Source organism: Pogoniulus pusillus, chromosome 24 (genome assembly GCF_015220805.1).
Source record: "Pogoniulus pusillus isolate bPogPus1 chromosome 24, bPogPus1.pri, whole genome shotgun sequence".
Classification (NCBI taxonomy): Eukaryota; Metazoa; Chordata; class Aves; order Piciformes; family Lybiidae; genus Pogoniulus; species Pogoniulus pusillus.
Window position 1 is genome coordinate 1,896,468 of NC_087287.1, and position 21,161 is coordinate 1,917,628.

Below are 21,161 nucleotides of genomic sequence, written 5' to 3' on the forward strand. Positions count from 1 at the left end.
CGTCACGATAAAGATTGGCCTGGACCTCTGCAAAGATACAGCAGGCCTGTGCTGGCCATCCACTTGTCATTTCTCCCAACAGTCCCTTTAGCTCAGGTATCAAGTGTCTAGCAGTCTTGTCCAGCTGTCTTTTGGCAAGTGTGGCAGAGTAGCCACCAAGCTGAGAGGTGCTGCAGCTTGCACAGGGAGGTTGGAGCTGCAGGTGGCACCCCTGCAGTAAGTGCAGTGCTTTTGGGCATTACTGGGCTTACTGCAGGCGTGCTGTAGGCTGCCCAGCTCCATCATAGCACACAGCCAAGTGTTGGACACAGCCACTTAGTGTGCTTGTGTTGTGTGGGCAACCTGGACATAGCCAAAAGCAGAGAAAGGTCTACTCAGTGCGTAGCCACTCATAAGTCCTTAGGAGCTCTTGTACAGAAGAGCTGCAGTTGTCTGAGGACTGCAGTCTGATAGGTGCTCACTTGGAAGGATTCATCCCCAATACTCCATCCTGTTGATAAGAAAAGAGCAAACCTATACGTGTGAGGAAAGCTAAGGTTCCAGAGGTGGATTCAGGAGCTAAATGGCAGAAAGAGAAGGAAGGTTTTGGAGTGGCTCTTTGAAGCTGGGATTGAAAGATACACCTCCTTCATAGTTCAGAGGATCAGCTTGAGAAGGATTGATGATCTCTTCTGAAGTATGATTACTTCTGAGAACTTTCCTGTTGGCTTTAAAGAGGGAGCTGAAGTCTCCACTGACAGTGAAGCTGCACCACAGGCAACAGGAATGCAGACTGGAGATGCTGCAGTGATCTTCCTCCAACCATGCTTCTGTATCCCCTCCCTTGCAGCAGTTCTGGCTCTCAGCCAGTTTTTGCTGAGCCGGTTTCAGGTGCCAAAGCAGGTCAGATCTCACTCTACACTCAACACAAGTTTCCAGCCAGCTTGGCCCCTGAAATGAGACAAACCTACCTTTAGTACCAGTAAATACTTTTTTCCTGTTACACCCCAGCAAATGATGCTCCTGTGCAAAGCATTTGGTGGTTTGCACAGAGTTTACCTGGACAACAACCTTTCAGTATGCCATGCTTCACTCCTTGCAGTTAAGTTCGTTATGTATCTCAAGTGTGAGTGAAGTCCTGGCAGCAGCAGTGTCTCTCTGGGGGAGCCAAAGATGATGTGGCTGTGTTCTGATTCTGTAAGCTCTATCTTACCTTTGTGAAAATAGTGTTTGATGACTCAGAACAGACCCAACTGAGGTAGACTTGAAGCCACCATTGTCTCTGGACTCTATCGAAGGTGAACACAAGGCAATTCATAAGTTTATAGCTGTGTATGTCCAATCTAGGGTCATTGATCTGGTGTTGGTTTTCTGAAGCTAAGAAGCTGTATGTTCTGGATGTAAAATATCCTTGCACTTCAGATTCCCTGTTATGTATTCTTTTTCTGTTGTCTTTTTTGCAGACTTTTTGGTGGCAAGCCTAACAAACAAGTTCCCATCACAACAGCTGAAAACATGAAAAATTCAGTAGTCATCTCCAACCCTCATGCTACCATGAACCAGCAGGGTAATCCTGACTCCCCATCTGGCAGTGGCATGCTGAGCAGTGGGGGCAGCAGTCCTCTGTACAGTAAAAACACAGATCTGAACCAGTCTCCACTAGCTTCTAGTCCCAGTTCAGCACATTCAGCTCCTTCCAACAGCTTAACTTGGGGCACGAACGCGAGCAGCTCTTCTGCTGTTAGCAAGGATGGCATTGGATATCAGTCTGTCAGCAGTCTTCATACCAGCTGTGAATCCATTGACATCTCTCTGAGCAGTGGAGGTGGGCTGAGCCACAACTCCTCCACTGGCCTGATTCCAGCCTCTAAAGATGATTCTCTGACTCCCTTTGTCCGAACCAACAGTGTTAAGACGACGCTGTCTGAAAGGTTAGTGGGTTTTGTTCTGTGTCTGGAGTGTGAATGAAGTCCTGGCGGCAGCAGCCAGCTCTGCAGATGCAAATCAAGCTCTGCTGCTTAACAAAACGCTGAATGGTGTTACTAGCATAGACAAAGAAGCCTTTCCAGGCCAGGAGCCCAGCCCGGAGCAAGAAGATGGGCTCAGGTGAGGGTAAGTTGCCAATGCGACAGCTTTTTCTGACTGCTTCTGTTATGCATAATATTTGAACTCCACATCTATGCTGCCCCTCCAAAGCTGACTTGATAGCGATATGCAGAAGGGCCTCCAGCGTTGTTACCCTTTTGATTTCAGCAGCCAGCTGTTTCCTGTCAGACCTCTTGTTTATAACGTTTGACAAGCTTTTAAACTGGAGCTCATGCTGAAAAGAGAAGTCCCCTTCTCCCCAGTCACTTGATCCTTCCCGACCCCTCCCTGCTGCCCTGTCCCATGTCCAGCTGCTCCTGCAGTGTTTTGGTTACCGGCGTTCATGCGAATGCTCAGTGAACCAGACTGGGAGATGGCTCCAACTGAAAAATGATCACCTGAATTGTATTTCAGACTGATCAGTTCCCAGCTCCTTACATTATGGGATTCATCCAGAGTAGGAGCTGGGGACAGACAGGGCAAGCAGGAGGGAACAGGGGCTGCTTTCTCAGCATCTGAGCTGTATGAAAAGCACATTGAGCTGACAGCAGGATAAACCAGACAATAACTTGCAGTGCCTGCTCTCTGAGTGACCTTTAGTGGAAGGCAGCAGTACTCCTGCAAGCCCTGGGAGTCAGCTGTCCCCTGATGAACAATTCTCCGGTCAGGTAGCAAAAGTTCTGGAGTTGCATTTCAGTGGGGAAAATTCCTGAATAGGATGTTCTGACAGTTGGGGTTTCTGTTTGTTTGATTGTGACTCCTTTCTGTTCTCTCCTCTTTTCATTCTAATATTCCTTCTCTTGTTTTCTGTCTCGTTGGACTGATTCTTCTAGCCCTCTTTCCTCCCCTGCTGCTAGCCCCAAATTCTGCCGCAATACTTTGCCCAGGAGACAGGACAGGTAATGCTGTCTCGGGACGCAAGTACGCTCGAGGCTGTAGGCTTTTGTTGCCCATCTCGGTGAAGCAAATTGTTTTGTGCCAGACTGTGCTCAGCTGAGTCCTCTGCTGTGTTCGTCGTTCAGGTGTGAAGTGACACAAAGACATGCCAGTGAGAGTCCCCTCAAACTCCTCATCTGCTGCCTAAACCAATCTGGAGAACAACGGCATACGGGCAGAGTTGGCATGGGTTTGGTGTTGCTCTCGGCAGCGGGAACACGTTTTGATTTGGAGGGGGTCTATATATGTATTTCCCCCTCCCCCCCTCATTTCTTGAACTAAAGGCAATTTGAAAATCTTGCCATTTTTCTTTTGTACCAGTCTAAAACTCTCACTAGCATTTCAGCATTCCTCTGGCATGCTGCTTTCCCCACTGCCTTCCAGGCCTGTCCTTTTTGTCGTGAAGTCCCTGTGTCATTCAGTGTCATCAAGCTTTTGTTGCAGTTTGGCTCCTGAGTGTTTTCCAGGGACCTGAGTACATCTTTATATAAGGAGACATGGTAAAGTTAGGCAGTGGTGACCTGAATGTAAGCTTCCTGGCTCACTTTGGCTCACTGCTGTCATTTCAGTCACTCTTATGCTGTAGTTTAGCTACAAGGACTGTCATTAATTCATTTAAGCATAGAATGGTTTAGGTTGGAAGGAACCTCAAAGCTCATCCAGTTCCAACCTCCCACCATAGGCAAGGACACCTTCCACTAGGTTGCTCAAGGCCTCATCCAACCTGGCCTGGAGCACCTCCAGGGAGGTTGTGGATGACAGAATCACAGATCTTTGATCACAGTCTGCGATTCTGCCATCCACAACCTCCCTGGGCAACCTGTGACAGTTAATACATATATTATGTTTTTAAAACCAACTAAAAGGCTCAGCTACAAATCAATCAGTTGTAAAAAGATAAATATCTGGGCTTTGGGCAGCCAGTAGATTTGTTGTGCTTTGTTAATGGGGTTTAAACTTAAGATCTGAAAAATGAACCGGTGCAGGCTGAGTCCTTTTGCTGCTCTACATTGCAGCTACCTAATCGTAGTTAGCTGTGCTCCCTAAATGGTGTTTGCTGAAGGGAATGACAGGAAGGTGGTTTGGACTTGAAGATTCTCATCAGTTTTCACAAGTAGTCTGCCTCATGCCTGCTGAAAAACGTATTTTTAAGGATCCAATTGACATTTAAAAAGCCATTTTTGTGCACTGTGGGTAGGAGAGAGAGCAAAATCCTGTTGTGAACAGGTGAGATGTCATTGGCATGGTACCAGATGCATGTTTGTGCAAATCCACAGCTGGGTAAGGAGGCTTTTGCATGTTCCTGTACGAGGGTCCCAGCACCTTTTCCTCTTAAAAGGTTCATGCAGATGTTTGTTTGTCCCTTGTCCTGATCTTACTCTTTCCCTTTTGTCCTTCGCTGAAGTTCTTTTCTTTTAACTTTTCTGCAGCGACCCACATCTTGATAGGAACACTTTGCCTAAGAAGGGACTCAGGTATTGGTGTTTCCACGTGGTTTAACAGCTTCTGTTGTGGCTTTGGAGTTTGCTTTTTGTTTCTGTTGTGGCTGGTGGTGATGGTCGCAGTTTGTAAGAGGTGGCAACAATACTGTTTCTGTCTTTTCTTTCTTTCTTCTTTCATTCTTTCTTTCTTCCTTTAATCCTCAAAGAAGGCCACTGACCACTGTGCTTTTTTTCATCCAGTGGCTTCTCCGCTTGAGCAAGAACTGTGGCTTTTGCTGGCTGAACTGCTGAAAAGCATCTCACAAACCATCACTGGGCTTGGCTTGAAAACAATCATTCTGCCCCTTCTATGCTTATTACATGGAAGGACTTGAGATCATTTTCACCCCAGGAACTTTGGTGTTAATACACAACTGGAAGGGATTTTTAATACCTTGCAAGCCTTTTGGGATGAGGTTCACAGGATCATGGGATAGTAGGGGTTGGAAGGGACCCAAGGAGATCATCGAGCCCAACGCCCCTGCCAGAGCAGAACTAAACAATCTAGCACAGCTCACAGAGGAACACATCCAGACAGGCCTTGAAAGTCTCTGGAGAAGGAGACTCCAGAACCTCTGCTTCAGAGCATTTAGTATATAGGGCTCTTAGAGAGAGCTTCTTCTCTTCTAGGAAAGAACAAACACATTCCCCAGAAATCTTCTGGCAGTTGTCTTCTCTGCATTTGGTGTATCTGTAAGGCTGTGGGGTTTAGAGTGTCAAAACACCTGCACCAAAAAGAGATCAGCCCATAGATTCAGAGAGTAGGTTCATAGAATGGGCTAGGTTGGAAGGGACCTTGAAGATCACCTAGTCCCAACCCCCGCTCCCATGGGCAGGGACACCTTTCACTAGAGCAGGCTGCTCAAGTAAGTCTAAGAGGATAATCAACATTAGATGTATTAATTAAGGGCTTAAGAGTTACAGAATTTGCAGAAGATACCTCAGACAATTTAGGAAATTGCAGGTGCTTAATGCAGCTTCTTGGACCACTGAGCTGATGCCCTGAAATTGCAGCTGCAATTTATTCTCTGCTCTACACTTTGCTCTTCACAGCAGCTTTGTCCCCTGGAGCCAAATGCTAAAAACCTTCCTTAGGATGATGTTCTGTTTAAAATGGTTCTGCGCTTCACAAATGTCTCTCCCACATGCAAAGCCTCTCTTTTGAGTGCTGAGGAGGTAGGTATTAGTGCTGCAAAAAGCCAATCCTTGGTGTGTTAAAGCAAATGGACTGCTTAAAGCCCCTTCCTTAGTAAAGTGAAAGACGTGCAGAGCTTGAGGGGTGCAGACGGTCAGGGACTGTTGCTTAAGCGCTGAGGCATGAGCAGAAGCATGACTTGGGTTTTGTGAAAGGAGCTGGAGTTCTACAGTGGTGCTTGCTGCACTGTTCACTTCAAGTCTTAGTAACTCACATCTTACTGCAGAGTATTTAAATTGGAGGGAATCGAATGAATTAAATAGATAATATCAACTAATAGTAGGCTCCAAGTGTTCAGTGTTTGGAAGGAGAGCTGGTAACTCATGAATATTTCTTCAAGCAGACGGCAGAGCACAAGCCAGGCACCGAAATCCATCAGCAGGCTGCCTTGCCACGATGCTCCTTCTGTTGATACCTGCATCCTGTCACGTATTTAACACCTGTGGGAGCAGAGCAATGTTTCAGCTCTATCCAGAAGCAGATGAAAACCTTTGCTGCAGCTGAAGCCAGTGGGTGTTTTGCCACTGATGCTGGCACAGGCAACGTTTCTGCTGTTTGCTTTGCCTTCAGAAAGAGCTAAACATAGTCTCCCCGATGATGATTTCATGCTATTAGCTTTCATCCCAGCTGAGGTACACCTCTGCAGGCCCTCACGTTAATGCCTCTGGAATACGAATCACTGGCTCACAGGCTTGTTTAAAAGTCTAGTAATGGCTTGGTTGTCTCCAGTTTGGTTGTAATACGAGCAAAAAAAGCCAACTCAGATTAGTGATGCATCAAAATATGATAACAGTGATAGAACTTTGGCATAACCTAAAGGCAGGAAAGGTTTTCCAAGTCATGATTTCATTTTCAGTCACACATTTAACACACGCTGGTTTATTCCACAGTACACAACTTCTGTCTGTAGGTTTTTGTTCACTTACTACTGAAGCCACACAAAAGGAAGGAGATTTGGGGGTTGATTTTTTTTTCTCCCCAAATAGAAGTGGAAGGAATTTGGAACACCTTAGAAGAGCTTGGAGTACCTCCTTAATTCAGAGTTGTATTGGGTTTATCTCATTTTAATCCTCAAGTGTCACATGAGAGTTCTTCTGTTTTTCTTTTCCTATCTCCCTCCCTAAGTCTTGTAACATTTTGTGGTTGAAGTTTGTTCTTTTGGTTTTTGAAATAGGTGTCAGAAGTTCATTTTGAACAACCTCTTTGGTTTTGCAGATACACTCCGTCCTCCCAACTCCGTAATCAAGAGGATGCGAAAGAGTGGCTGAGGTCCCATTCAGCAGGAGGGCTTCAGGATACTGCTGCCAATTCCCCATTTTCATCTGGATCCAGTATAACATCACCCTCTGGGACTAGGTTTAACTTCTCTCAGCTTGGTGAGTGGTTACCTACTCACATTCCTGACATTCCTTCCCTGTTTTTCACATAATACCTTCTGTGCACTTCACTGAGAAAGTACCTTTTCCTGGTACATTTTCCTTTTGCCTTCCTAACATCCAGTTTGAATCTCCCCTCTGCCAGTTTAAACCCATTGCCTCTCATCCTGTCATTGCAAGACCTTGGCAGTAGTTCCTCCCCAGCCCTCCTGTAGGCCCCCTTCAGGTACTGAAAGGCTACTGTAAGGTCTCCTCAAAGCCTTCTCTTCTCCAGGCTGAAGAGCCTCGGCTCTTGTAGCCTGTCCTCATAGCAGAAGAGAGGAAATGGCCTCAAGTTACGCCAGAGGAAGTTTAGATTAGATATTTCTTCACTGGAGAATGGTCAGGCATTGAGACAGGCTGCCCAGGGAGGTGGTGGAGTTGCTTCAAAACACAGTTTAGTGGGTGTGGAGGTGTTGGGTTGACAGTTGGACTTGATCTTAGAGGTCTTTTCAAACCTTGATTTTCCTACCGTTCTGTGCCTCTAAGGTGTTGCCTACCTGTTTAGTAACATGGCATCAGCTGGTGGTGTATAAAGAGGCAATGGCAGCACACCCAGAGCAGCCTGCCAGCTGAACAGCTATTTGTTCTCCTCCTATCCCCAGACCAGCTACTTCTCAGTAGAGAGCAGCTGTGATTTTAGCACAAAAGGTCTTTAGAAAAGCATGAAACTGGAGCAGGCATTTTGTACTCTGCACACTGCCTGGGAGACTGTTGACTGTTGAGGCAAAACTGATATTCTGTAGCTCCTGGGGCCCTGAAAAACACAACTCTGAGGAAACAAAAAGCTCTTTAGATGTATGCCTGAAATGCAGAGAGAAATGTCACCTGCTGGGAACCCAAAGGCTTTAGATGAGGTGGTTCATCAGGCCTGCTCTGTAGAGGCAGGGTGCTAGTTTCAATCCCTTTGGGCATTTGTGATGGTTTGGGAGTTCCCTGCCCCCCCACTCTTATGAAATCACCCAGACTAGACTCAGGCAGCTGGAAGGTAAGGAATGAAGCTTTATATTTACAGCTTAGCACAAGATACAAGCAGAGATTTGCAGAATTTACAGCTATAGACAGCAATATACAAGTTAAAGGTAATACAGAAACACAACAGCCTTCCCAGAAACCAGAATGCCCAGGAGGGGCTCCCAACCACCCTTCCACCTTCTTTCCACCCCTCTACCTTATGTCAGAGTCTGCCTTACGTGCAAGGTGAGTTTGGAGGATCAGCAAGGGGGGGTTACAAGCAGAATTAGTTGGGTTATACAGCAAAGGCCCAGGGAGAAAGCACAGACACTGCCAGAGACACACACACTCTGTCTTGCCTATATTTGTGTTCCTGCTTTTGTACATCTCAGCAAGCCTATGAGTGCAGCAGCCATCACCACTGTTTCCATTACACAGCCTATCATCTCATTTTTCTCACTAAAATATTCCAGTTAGCCTCAAACGAGCACAGCATTTTAGTCCTTTTGGAGGCAGATTCAGTGTGAGTTCATTATTTGATGCTTGTGAGGTGACTGAGCTTGTCTGTGGAAGCATAGACATATCACCCAGTGCTTCACGTGGCCTTGTTTACTTGGGCTTTCGTGTTTGCCAGCTGGATTTGCATGCCTCTTCATGGAATTCATTGGATTTGCAAAAGTGGTGAGGCCTGGAGAGGATCAGATGAGAAACATGTCCTAAAGAGCAGCAAAAGGATTTCATTGTGGTTGTTGTTGGTTTTGCATAATCGAGCAAAAATGAGCTGTGAAAATTGGTGGCCGTGCAGATCAATTGGTGCTTCTCCTTCACCCTGCAGCAAGCCCAACCACTGCAGCCCAGATGAGCCTGTCCAACCCAAGCATGCTGCGCACCCACAGCCTGTCCAACGCGGATGGGCCGTACGACCCCTACAGCGAGACGCGCTTCAGGAACAGCTCCATGTCCCTGGATGAGAAGAGCAGGACCATGAGCCGCTCCGGCTCCTTCCGCGACGGCTTCGAGGAAGGTCAGAGCAGTGGTGGTGCTGGATGTGATCACAGAGTCAGTCAGGGTTGGAAGGGACCACAAGGAGCAGCCAGGTTCAACCCTTTTGCCGTGGGCAGGGGCACCCTACCCTAGAGCAGGCTGTAGGCAGCCTCACCCAGCCTGGCTTAAACACCTCCAGGGATGAGGCTTCCACCGCCTCCCTGGGCAGCCCCTTCCAGGCTTTGATCACCCTCCTGCTGAAGAACGTTTACCTAACATCCAGGCTGAATCTACCCATTTCTAGCTTTGTTGCATTCCCCTCAGTCCTATCTCTTTTTCTCCTTGGACAGTTGATCACAGCTAGGACTTCTACAGCTACAGTCTGGGGACAGAGTGGCTAAGAGCAGCCAGGAAGAAAGGGACCTGGGGGTGCTGGTAGATAGTATCTGAACATGAGGCAGCAGTGTGCCCAGGAGGCCAGGAGAGCCAATGGCATCCTGGCCTGGATCATGAGCAGTATGGGCAGTAGGACAAGGGAGTTTATTCTGCCCCTGTGCTCAGCACTGCTCAGGCCACACCTTGAGTGCTGTGTCCAGTTCTGGGCCCCTCAATTCAAGAGAGATGTTGAGGTGCTGGAAGGTGTCCAGAGAAGGGCGAAGAAGCTGGTGAGGGGCCTGGAGCACAGCCCTGTGAGGAGAGGCTGAGGGAGCTGGGGGTGTGCAGCCTGCAGCAGAGGAGGCTCAGGGGTGATCTCATTGCTGTCTGCAGCTCCCTGCAGGGAGGCTGTAGCCAGGTGGGGTTGGGCTCTGCTGCCAGGCAGCCAGCAACAGAACCAGGGGACAGAGTCTCAAGCTGTGCCAGGGCAGGTCTAGGCTGGATGTTGTTAGGAAGTTGTTGTCAGAGAGAGTGATTGGCATTGGAATGGGCTGCCCAGGGACATGGTGGAGTGGCTGTGGCTGGAGATGTCGAAGCCAAGCCTGGCTGGGGCACTTAGTGCCGTGGTCTGGTTGATTGGACAGGGCTTGGTGCTAGGTTGGACTGGATGAGCTTGAAGGTCTCTTCCAACCTGCTTGCTCTAACATTCCAAGTGATAAATACTTGCATAAGCTCCTAGAGTGCTTTGAAATAGCAGCTCCAAACCACTCTGGGTTGGTAGCCTGCATGCAGATGCACGTTAACTGCAGAAGCAGGAATCACATCAAGACCGTAGCTGCCTTCAGGCTCCTAATTAAATAGCCTTAAAGTAGCCATCTGCAGGCAGTTAAAAAGGCAATTGCGCAAACCCATGAACTCCTTAGCTGTGCCCCAGACTAGGAGTCTTTAAGTATACTCACACTCAAACCGTGCTCTCGTGTTTCATACAGAGGTTTGGGTTGGAAGGGACCTTAGAGGTCATCTACTCCAGCACCCCTGCCCTGGGTGCCACTAGACCAGGCTGCTCAAGGCATCATCCAACCTGGTCTTAAACGCTTCCAAGGAGGGGGCATCCACAACCCCTCTGGGTGCAGACATCTCCCCCCAGGTTCAGCATGACTCTCTTCCAGCCCTGAAGTGTCTGCTTTGCCCTGAGAGAGCAGCCTTACCTGCCCCTCCTGGGGCTGAGCACAGCCCTGCATCTCCATGCTGAGAGCTGGACCTGTGCTGCCTTGCAGGGCAGCAGGCTCTCAGAGTTTCATCAGCTTCAAGCAGGGAGCAGACAGAGCCTGGGTCTGACTCACAGTAGTTACTTTTGTGTCCTTAACAGCCAGCTCTAATGGTCGTTTTAATTGGAAATATGGTTAACTAGAAAGGGCAAATGGCTGTGAGTTCTGTTGGTGTTTGGGCTTTTCTTTTTTGCTTTCTTATGGGCTTTTTAAATAGTCTTAAACTCCTCCAGAAGCCAACTTAGGCTTTGTTTACCTCTCTCTTCCAGCCTTGCCGTAGGATATAATGTCAGTGGGAAAGCAGAGCCCCTTGATTGTTAATGTAGGAGAATTGCAGTAGGCAATTAGAGCAAAAGGGCAGCTTTCCTGCACACTTGGGTTTGTTTTTACTGGAGGTTTTAGACAAAAGAAAAAGCAATTTAACCTGATGTCATTTGTGTGAAGTTACCTGAAGTTTGGATGGGAGTTTCAATGTGGTTTGCTTTTAAAAGTAGAAATAAAGGTAGTTTTTCATGTTTCAGCAGCAGAAAGAATAGCTTCAAGTAGTTATTTGGGTGTTGGGTTTTTTTACTCTGTCCAGTTCTGGGTTTCTCAGTTCAAGAGATGTTGAGGTGCTGGAAGGTGTCCACAGGAGGGCGCCAAAGCTGGTGAGGGGCCTGGAGCACAGCCCTGTGAGGAGAGGCTGAGGGAGCTGGGGGTGTGCAGCCTGCAGAAGAGGAGGCTCAGGGCAGACCTCATTGCTGCCTGCAGCTGCCTGAAGGGAGGTTGTAGCCAGGTGGGGTTGGGCTCTTCTGCCAGGCAAGCAGCAACAGAACAAGGGGACACAGTCTCAGGTTGTTCCAGGGGAGGTTCAAGCTGGATGTTAGGAGGAAGTTGTTGCCAGAGAGAGTGAATGGCATTGGAATGGGCTGCCCAGGGAGGTGGTGAAGTCTCTATCCCTGGAGGTGTTGAAGCTAAGCCTGGCTGGGGCACTTAGTGCCATGATCTGGTTGATTAGCCAGGGCTGGGTGCTAGGTTGGAGTGGATAATCTTGGAGGTCTCTTCCAACGTGCTTGATTCTGTGATAAATAGCACAGTGCAAAATAAGATGATGTTACATGCAAGTCCTGACACTGAGATGATGGTAAGAACCTTGAGGCTGGGTGTATTTGTATGCTGAGCTGCTGCATTTGAATGCAGAATCTGCTTGAAACAGATTCTTTGCTGTGAAGTGTTATGTACCCATGTTTGCCTTCATGGGAGAAAGTAGGCAATCTGCCCCCTCAGTCTCATCTGAAAGTAAAGATGAAGCAGTCTTATGAAGGAGATAGACCTGCTGGAGCAAGTCCAGAGGAGGCCACAAGGATGATCCAAGGGCTGGAGCAGCTCTGCTATGAGGACAGGCTGAGGGAGCTGCAGGTGTTCAGCCTGGAGAAGAGAAGGCTCCAGGAAACCTGAGAGCTGCCTGCCAATACCTGAGGGGAACCTGCAGAAAAGCTGCAGAGGAGCTTTTCATCAGTGTGTCTAGCAACAGGTCAAGGGGGAATGGTTTGAAGCTGAGGCAGAGCAGGTTTAGACTGGAGCTGAGGAGGAGGATTTTCAGTAGGAGGGTGGTGAGACTCTAGAATAGGCTGCCCAAGGAGGCTGTGGCTGCCTCCTCCCTGGGAGTGTTTAGGACCAGACTGGATGAGTCCTTGAACAACAGAGTCTAGTTGAGAGGTGTCCCTGCCTAGGACAGGGAGGGTTGAAGTAGATGATCTCTGAGGTGCCTTCCAACCTGAGCCATTCTATGATTCCATGGTTCTCTGATGTGCTTTTGTAGTCTCTCCTCCAGCTCAGTCAATAGGTTGCTCTAAGTCCTTTTGCAAGTCTTATGTAAGCTGAGCAGAGAAATGCTGATTCCTCAACAAATGTTTATCAAAACTTCTGGTTTTAATCTTCTTCTCATCCCCAAAAAAACCTTACTAGCATGAAACTTAAAACAGCTTTACCAGATCAGTGTCTATGGGGTGTATTACCTGGCCATGCACCTTTCAAAGGGTGTGTTATTGGTGCAGTAACCTAATTAAGCTCACGATGGGTGATGAAATTGGAGCTGGTAGCTGGCAGGGGATGATCTGTGATGACTCCACGGTGTGGTTCCTGCGTGTGTCTGAGCTGTGTTTTGTTTTCTTTCCCCTAGTGCATGGCTCTTCCCTCTCTCTGGTGTCCAGCACATCATCTGTTTATTCAACGGTGAGTGTAATGAAGTGAGGCAGCTTTGTTTGCTGATCAGAGCTGCTCTTATTGTGCTGTTTGGCTTTGCCATTCAGAGAGGAGCAGGAAAAGCACTTTTTTCATTTGACTGTGTTCTGAAAGCCAGTTAGGAGAGAAATGTTTCTGTTCAGAGAGATGTCTGTGGATGTTTAGCAGTATCCTCATTAAACACAGACCTTAATGGCCTAGAAGCAGCAATTTATTCTTGAGTCAGTGTTTTACAACTGTCCTAAATAAGTTTTGCTACAAAGGACTTCAGTAGATCTGAGGAGGTTTGAACTTCATTACCTAAAGTGCCCTGAAATCTGCTGAATAAAGTCATTCCAGCCTTGTTTTAATAATCTGCTGCTAAAGAACTTGGAGTTTTTAATGCACAGGCTTTAGTAATTCTAAAGATGCCATTTGTTCACTGTGCCAGTGATGTTTCCTCCAAAAGCACACACTCATTTAGGATCCTGGAGTCTAAAAATCCAGGAGCATTTGAATTGCCTGTGGCATTTGTTTGTTTTCTTCTAATACTCTCACAAAGGCTTTTCCATTTCAACATAGACTATAGAAGACCTTGTAAGTGAAGACTCTGCCCAAGTGGGACTGCTTCTTGCTTTCACACCACTTTGGAATACAAAACCATGACCTCCATCCCATGGAGAGATGAGCATAGGAGGAAATGAATTGCCGAAGGATCAGCCATGCTCTAGTCTTTCAGAATCCCACACCGTGCTTTAGGCAGGAACCAGGATTTCACTGTTCTGTGGCTCAGACCCAGCAGGCAGGGAAGTGGAGCCAAAAATCCTTCCTGCAGGAAGTACTCCTTCACGAGCTCTTTTCCTGAAGAGTAACTAAACTAGCAGAGTGTCTTAGATTGAATATGGTTGTGGGAATCCAAAGTAAGGAATTCTTCTTCGAGTTTGTGAACTGAAGGAAATAAATAAATTGAAAGCTCCTGTAAATTTGTGAGGCTGGTTGTGTTGTAATACCCTCACATGTTTTCCTCTGCTTTTCTTTTATAGCCTGAAGAGAAGTGCCAGTCAGAGGTAAGTTCAGTTTTGGGCTCCCCACTTTAAGAGGGAGAGGGTCCGGCGGAAGGCTACGAGGACAATTAGGGGACTGGAGCACTGCCTGATGAGGAGAGGCTGAGGGACCTGGGGCTGCTTAGTCTGGAGAGGAGAAGACTGAGAGGGGAGTTAATAAATGTTTGTAGATATCTGAGGGCTGGGGGACAGGCTCTGCTCCCTGCTCCCTGGGATAGGACAAGGAGCAATGGGTGTAAGCTGCAGCACAGGAGGTTCCACCTCAACACAAGGGAGAACTTCATTCCTGTAAGGGTCACAGAGCACTGCCACAGGCTCTCCAAAGAGGTTGTGGAGTCTTCTTCCCAGGAGCCTTTCAAGGCCTGTCTGGATGTGTTCCTGTGTGACCTGAGCTAGATTGTGTGGTCCTGCTCTGGCAGGGGGGTTGGACTCGATGACCCTTTTGGGTCCCTTCCAACCCCTGACATCTTGTGCAATCCTCTGTGTGTGTGTAAGCACACATTGTGTTTGACAGGCATAGATGTTCTGTCAAGACACTCTGCATTTTGTGTCTGGCCATGTCCTCTCTCCATGTCATGGTGCAGTAAAGAGCTCTCTTCACCCACACAGATCCGCAAGCTGCGCAGAGAGTTGGACGCGTCCCAGGAAAAAGTGTCAGCTCTGACAACTCAGTTGACTGCCAACGTGAGTACAGTCCTGGGAACAAACAGGAACAGGGAATGCTTTTAATGCACCAACCACCACCCCAGCTTGTCCAAGTGGCAAAAAGGGTTCACGTGGCTAAAATTTGGCTCACCTTATCCACGAGTTTGAAAAGATAACCGCGTACATGTGGGAGCCTTCCAGCAATAACAGCCTCTGCCCTGCTGAGTTGTCTTCTGCCTTCCTTTAAATACTGAGTTACAATATTCCTTTGGCTTTATGTGAACTTCAGTATAGGTAAACTGCATGCATAAGGTCCAAGGGGACCTGAAAGCTGCCTTCTGATACCTGCAGAGATCCTACAGGGAGGCTGGAGAGGGACTTTTCACCAGGGTGTCTAGCACAGGGCAACAGGGGGGATGGTTTCAAGCTGAGGGAGAGCAGAGTTAGATTCGATCGGAGGAAGGAGTTCTTCAGTAGGTGGGTGGTGCTCTGGCAGGGGAGTTGGACTCGATGATCTCTTTGGGTCCCTTCCAACCCCTGACCTCCTGTGAGCCTGTGTGATCCTGTAGACAATACTTCTGCTTGTTTCCTCTGGGGATTTTGTTGAATATGTAATGTAAGACACTTGGGAAGCCAGGAGGTGCATGACCCTGAGCAGGCTTATTTGTATGTTCTGTGCTGTAGTCACAGATAGCAGAAATCTGCAAAACAGGAGCTTGCTAGATAAACAATCAATTGTAGAGCAAATGAGCTGCAGGTGAATAGTCATCAGATGGGACCATACTGACATCCTCACATGTAAACACCAGAACACACACCACTGAGGAGGACACTCCTGCCCATCAGCTCTCCGAGTAGGTGGAATACAAACCTTGGCAGAGTACAGAGCAGCTTTCAGCTGGCCAGAAACACCTATCACAGGAAGAGTTCAAGGGGCAACCTGAGGTGTTCACTGCAGGCATTGCAGTGTTTCATCCAACCTCCAAAATGGAAGAGGAAGACCAGGGACGCAGTTAATAGAGAAGACAAGTAAAAGGGCTTTGGCTGCACAAACCAGCTCAGTCCCCTTCCCCAGAGGAAAATAAAGAATGTTAAGATGTTCCAGTAATGAGGTCTGGTGTTTGCTGTTCACATGCAGAGGAGGCTCCCTACATGAGCTGGTTTTCATCCAGAATTTTCCTGTGTGGACACTGCAGATTTTGATGCTTCTCAGGCCATCAGGAGCAAGATCCTGAAAAGGACTTGCTCCAGCTAGGAAGTGAAGATAACTCTTTTGCATAGCTTGCTGAGTAGCTTCCAGATGCCTTATCCAGTTTTGAGAGCACATCTTTTTCTTACAGATCAAGCCAAAGCATTAGGGGTTTGTGTCCCCTTATTAATCCATCTGGTCCCACTTGCCTGTTTGTTTTTTGCTTTTGCAGGATTCCTGAGTATCAGTTTTGTTGTTCCCTGTTCATCTTCCCCAACAGAAGCTTTGCAGTCTATGTCTGTAATATAAATATTTAGGTCTTTATACATGTGTGGCATGAGGGTTTAAATTACTTTCTGCTATTTTCTCACAGTCTCAGCTCTGCTTATTTTCAGAGAGGCTGATGGGAATGAGAGGTGCACATCCCAGTGTTATTGTACTGCTCAAGTTTGTTTTCACTGCAAATGTGAGAACAGCTATTTGGGATAAGTCAGCTGTGTGCTGCTGCTGAGTAAGTCTGGAATAGCTCTGTGAAAGGGGTTGCTATTCTGTGTAGGTTTAAATGAGAGAATGTCCTTTTCTGCTTGGAAAGGCTTCACACAAGTTTACTTTGTGTGTATGGAATTATTTTTAATAGAGAAATAAAGTATTCCTTTCTGTAGTTATTGCCATGGATAATGAGACAAGTATCTGTGGAGCTGTGCCTGTGCTCAGTTATTTGGGCACATACTTACACAGCTATAGCTGTAAATCAGTGCCAGTAAATGAGAATTCAAGACAGGAATCAAAGAAATCCAACTTTTCTGCTCTGTTAGAGTCTAACTGAGATAACTTATCCTGGCTGTCGAAATCATGATGTCAAAGAAGAGGATGTAGCAGCTGGCTTGGAGCCATCTCCAGGAAACCTGCTGATGTGCCAGGTCACAGCATTCCTTACTCATACACCTGAAGCATTTGGTAGCAGCTGCTGACAAGCAGGGTATGGTTTATAGCCTAAACCTGCTTCTTTTCATAGCATGCTGCTGGTGGCAGTTGTGTAGGAAAGGGCTGTTGCTCTCTACGAGGCTGAAATTGGTTTGTTACCTTTGGCATTTCTAATTATCTACAACTAAACTCTTCCTGGCAATTTGTTTGCAAGCATTTGCACAGCTTACACTCTGCTGATCAGAGCTGTTTCCTTCGTATCTCTTACACAGCAAAGAGTGCAGTGCAGGAGCACTTGCCTTTGGGGACAGCGGACAAACTACTTCTGTATGGTTTAACTTTCAGGCTCACTTGGTGGCAGCGTTTGAGCAGAGCCTGGGAAACATGACCATCAGACTGCAGAGCCTGACAATGACAGCAGAACAAAAGGCAAGCTTGAAAAGTGTTGGGGAATGTCTGGACTTCTGTTTCCAGGTTCTGTAGTTGTGGGGTAGAATAAAAATGCATGCACCGTTTTGCCTTAGTTTTCTCTGTGGTGTCAGAGTGAAATGTCATCCAAAATTTGGGTTTTTTTCTGCATTGGGAGGTGGCAGCTGATCAGGGTACTCCTGTAAGTTGTTGCTTTGGAGACAAGTCTTCAGTTCTGCATAATTTTGTAGTAATTGCCTCCCCAGTGGATCCACACGTGTACACTCAGGAGAAGCAGCAAGATGAATCCTTGCAAGACAAACAGTGCTGGGGGTTGGATGATGTGTGGAGGCTCCACAATTTGTGTGTCAGAGAGCATGTGCCTTGTTTTGTGTCACGATGGCCAGGCTGGTCTGCAGCCTGGTGAAGGGGTCCTTCCCCAGCTATACCAAACTTCATTTTTGTCTTCTGGGATGTACCTCAGTGCTGGGATTGAGATGTGGCTGCTTTGGAGCTGTTTGATGTCACCAGCGTTTTCCACTGTGTCACTGGGGGGGGTTTTCTTATTCAAGGACTCAGAACTGAACGAGTTAAGGAAGACAATTGAACTCCTGAAGAAGCAAAATGCTGCTGCTCAGGCTGCCATCAATGGAGTCATCAACACACCTGAGCTCAACTGCAAAGGTGAGAAGGGAGTACCACATTTAGCAACTGCACAGTGCTGTGGGACTTTAGTCCTCTTGGTAATACCTGATGTAACCATCAGACATCAGCTGTGTCTCATGACCATGCCCTAGTTACTTGTTTGGTGTCATGTGGGGATTTGAAATGAGGATCTGTGTAAACAGTGCACCCAGTTCTGCAGAGGTAAGTGGATGTTTTAGACACCTGAGAAGTGTTTTAACAAAGCTTTTCCACCTTCTAGAGTGAGGTTACTGAGTTTACTATAAGCATTTAATAATTCACCCATCTAGGGTTGTTGGTGTGAGGCAGCAGGAAGCAGATATCCCTATTCCAGAGCTGTCAAGCCCTAGGCTTTATTTGATGTGGTACCCTCAGCAATTTCCAGGATAAAGGTTGAACATAATCCAGTCTTGTCACACTTCTCATACTTACCCCAGTCATTGCTGAAGGAGAGGGTCGAAAGGTCTGGTCTGGGTTGAGGGATCTGGGTTTGAGACAAACAAGGGTTAGCAGTACTGTGCATCCATTGGAGTAAGTGACTGTCAAAGTGCCTGTTTCCCTAAATGTCTCTTCAGGGTTGCATGGTTGATACCAAAGATCCCATTTCTTGCCTAACCTTGACACCACCTCCATTCGCATCCAGGCCCTGGAGCTCCTCAGCCCGCAGACCTGCGGATCCGAAGGCAGCACTCGTCGGACAGTGTCTCCAGCATTAACAGTGCCACCAGCCACTCCAGTGTGGGCAGCAACATCGAGAGTGATTCCAAGAAGAAGAAGAGGAAGAACTGGGTAAGTGTAGTTGACCAGATTGCCTGAGGTTTACATCAGATTGCCAGAACAGGCAGGGTGAAATCCAGCCTCTCGGCTCCTCCTTCCTCTCTGCATGCAACAGGTCAGCACAAGGCTTGTGCGCTCCCTAAAGCCTGTGTAAACTCACTTTTGAAGGCTTAATTGAGTCCTAAGTGATGTATATGCTTGTGTTGACTCTGCCTAAGATTGAATTTTAGCTTAACATCCAAAAGGCCAGCCTTAAGTTAGAAATAGCTGTCACAGGTCGATTCTGGTGACAAGTAATATGGTACCCACTGCCTTAGGGTGAGCTCCACATCTGTCATTAAACAAAGCCACACTCAGACAGCATTCTGGCTTTTTGTTTTTTTTCATTCTCCTTCATTTTGGCTCAAAGGGCTTGAAGTGAAGATGTTAAACGCTTTAAGAAACTCCTTTTTGAACCTGACTCTGGACTTCCACAACAAGAAAAATACCAATCTTAAAAAAAATATTGTAATGGATGTTTATTTTGCAAGGTTTTGCAATACTTACTTTTGATTTTCCATTTTTCCTTCTTTGCTCATCATGTTCTGTGTACAAGGTACCCTGTACTGGAGGAAAGGTACAATGTATTCAACTCCATTTTGAATTAGACCATAACTGCCTTAGTGACTTAGTCTGATTGTAGTTTGGACTACAGTCCCTAGATCCTCTGTTCTAGCCAGTAAAGCACTCCTTCCTTCCCACCAAATTGAAATCTCCCTGGATCTTTTGGGTGTACAGGTAAATCTGTGTAGCTACAAAACATGGGTTTGAGCTGGTGAGAGCTTCAGTTGTGTTTGCACAATATCCCCTCAGAAATGCATATCAAACTCCTGAGCTCTGTCAAAAACAGCTTCCCCAGCAGGCTCTTGCTTATATTTCTCTCTTATCCCACTGGTTTCGTGGAATACCTTGGCAGCTCCTTCATAACAGCAGTATTTTCAATCTGCCCCTTAAATAATTGGCTGAATGGAAACAAGATCATCTCCAAGGCCTCCCTGTGCTGGGTTGTGCCATACTTAGGGATGAAGTAAACTGTGGTGATTTGAAATGGCACGCGACTGTCGATTTGTGACACAAACCTTCTGTGGTCCTTAAGCCTTAGTTAAATCCTTGAGATGTTTCCTTCATCTTCTGTTCTTTGCTGTTGTGACCTACTCTTCCCAGTCATCAGATGACTGTTCTTAAAGAAGCTTAAGGAAACATTTTATTTTAAATAGAAATAAATAAGGTTTTCTTGAAGCAGAAGAAAGAGAGCAGTGTCTTTGTCTTGTTGTTAAAAGTGAGTACATCATTGCTGTAGAATGAGGTCTTGAAAATTCAGTCATTTACTGGGGAAATACAGAAATTGAGTCTGATTCACACATTGTTTATTCCACAAATATTGAGGAAGTTCTCAGCCAAGATGTTCTTGTTATATGTAGAAACAGTGCAGCTGTCCATTCAGAACCCAAACACCACATCTTCAACATTTCTCACCCTTGGAGTCTTTCTCTAGTTTAAAAGAAGTTTTCAGCTTGCATGAAGCCAGCCCATTTATTACACACAATTTGTGACAGCATTAAATGCAAGATCCTGAATTGTAAGGAACCCATGAGGCTCATCAAGTCCAAACCCTGATTCCACAAAGGGCAACCTGAAAGTTCAACCTTTCATCTTGAAGCATTGTCCAAGCTCTCCATGAACACAGAATCCCAGCATGTCAGGGGCTGGCAGGGACCTTGAAAGCTCATCCAGTCCACCCCCCTTCCCAGAGCAGGATCAGCTATACCAGAACAAGTTCAACACAAAGTGTTGAATTGTAACTTCAGGGCATCATCACTTTAATCACAGGAACGTTCATCCTGTTTGTTGTTTGGAAAATGGCAGTCACATGAAAAAAAAGGTTAAGTTGCAGGTAGGCTGAGAGGATTCAGTCCTCTCAGCTGATGAGCTGCCTATTCCTGCAAGGAAAAGCACAATATTGCCTTGGCTGTTAGCCAGAGCATTCTGTCTGAGCTGATGAGAAAATGTCATGTAAGGAACTATGAGATTCAGGTCTGGTATCTCCCTCAAGTGAGGCAAAGAATGACCATGTGTTGTTTGAAACACCTGGGTTTGGAAAGTACAGGCTTCCAGTTTTAAAGTAACTGCAGGTCTTTGCTGATTATTGGTGGTGTTTGTCTTAGAAATCCAAAGCTTTCCTTATCACTGGCTTTGTCTGTTAAAACATGTCTTTTTTCCTTCCCCTGCTTCCTTTTGCTTGTGCTTCTCCTGGCAGGTCAACGAGGTAAGGAAGACCTACTTTACACTATGAGACTCAAGGCTAACCCCCCCGTGCACACCACTAACCACTTCAGCATCATTAACCTTGTCTGAGCCACCTGCCCCCTTAGAGTTGCAAGTTGCTATGCCTTGTCTGTAAAGCTTGTTGCACCGAGCAGAACTGCCTGTGAGAGAGCTCTCTTACAAACAGGAAGCACTGATGATGCCTGGTTCCATTGACATTATTAATCTTAGAAAATAATTAAGGCAAAAAAAAGCTTTTTTAATTTGGTTTTGTTTTTTTAATCCATGTTAA

The 21,161-nt window shown here is 46.7% G+C and overlaps 1 protein-coding gene across 2 annotated transcripts in view; it reads left to right on the forward strand.

Moving 5' to 3' along the window:
- Window positions 1-21,161, forward strand: part of NAV2 (neuron navigator 2) — a 196,266-nt gene that overhangs the window by 156,126 nt on the left and 18,979 nt on the right. For both annotated transcript variants that reach the window (XM_064163051.1, XM_064163052.1), the window contains 11 exons: window positions 1,443-1,910; window positions 2,898-2,963; window positions 4,431-4,475; window positions 6,892-7,052; window positions 8,881-9,069; window positions 12,834-12,886; window positions 13,918-13,941; window positions 14,548-14,622; window positions 17,042-17,125; window positions 17,677-17,788; window positions 18,432-18,586. In XM_064163051.1, the coding sequence (XP_064019121.1) occupies window positions 1,443-1,910; window positions 2,898-2,963; window positions 4,431-4,475; window positions 6,892-7,052; window positions 8,881-9,069; window positions 12,834-12,886; window positions 13,918-13,941; window positions 14,548-14,622; window positions 17,042-17,125; window positions 17,677-17,788; window positions 18,432-18,586 (1,432 nt within the window). The remainder of the gene's footprint in view (window positions 1-1,442; window positions 1,911-2,897; window positions 2,964-4,430; window positions 4,476-6,891; window positions 7,053-8,880; window positions 9,070-12,833; window positions 12,887-13,917; window positions 13,942-14,547; window positions 14,623-17,041; window positions 17,126-17,676; window positions 17,789-18,431; window positions 18,587-21,161) is intronic.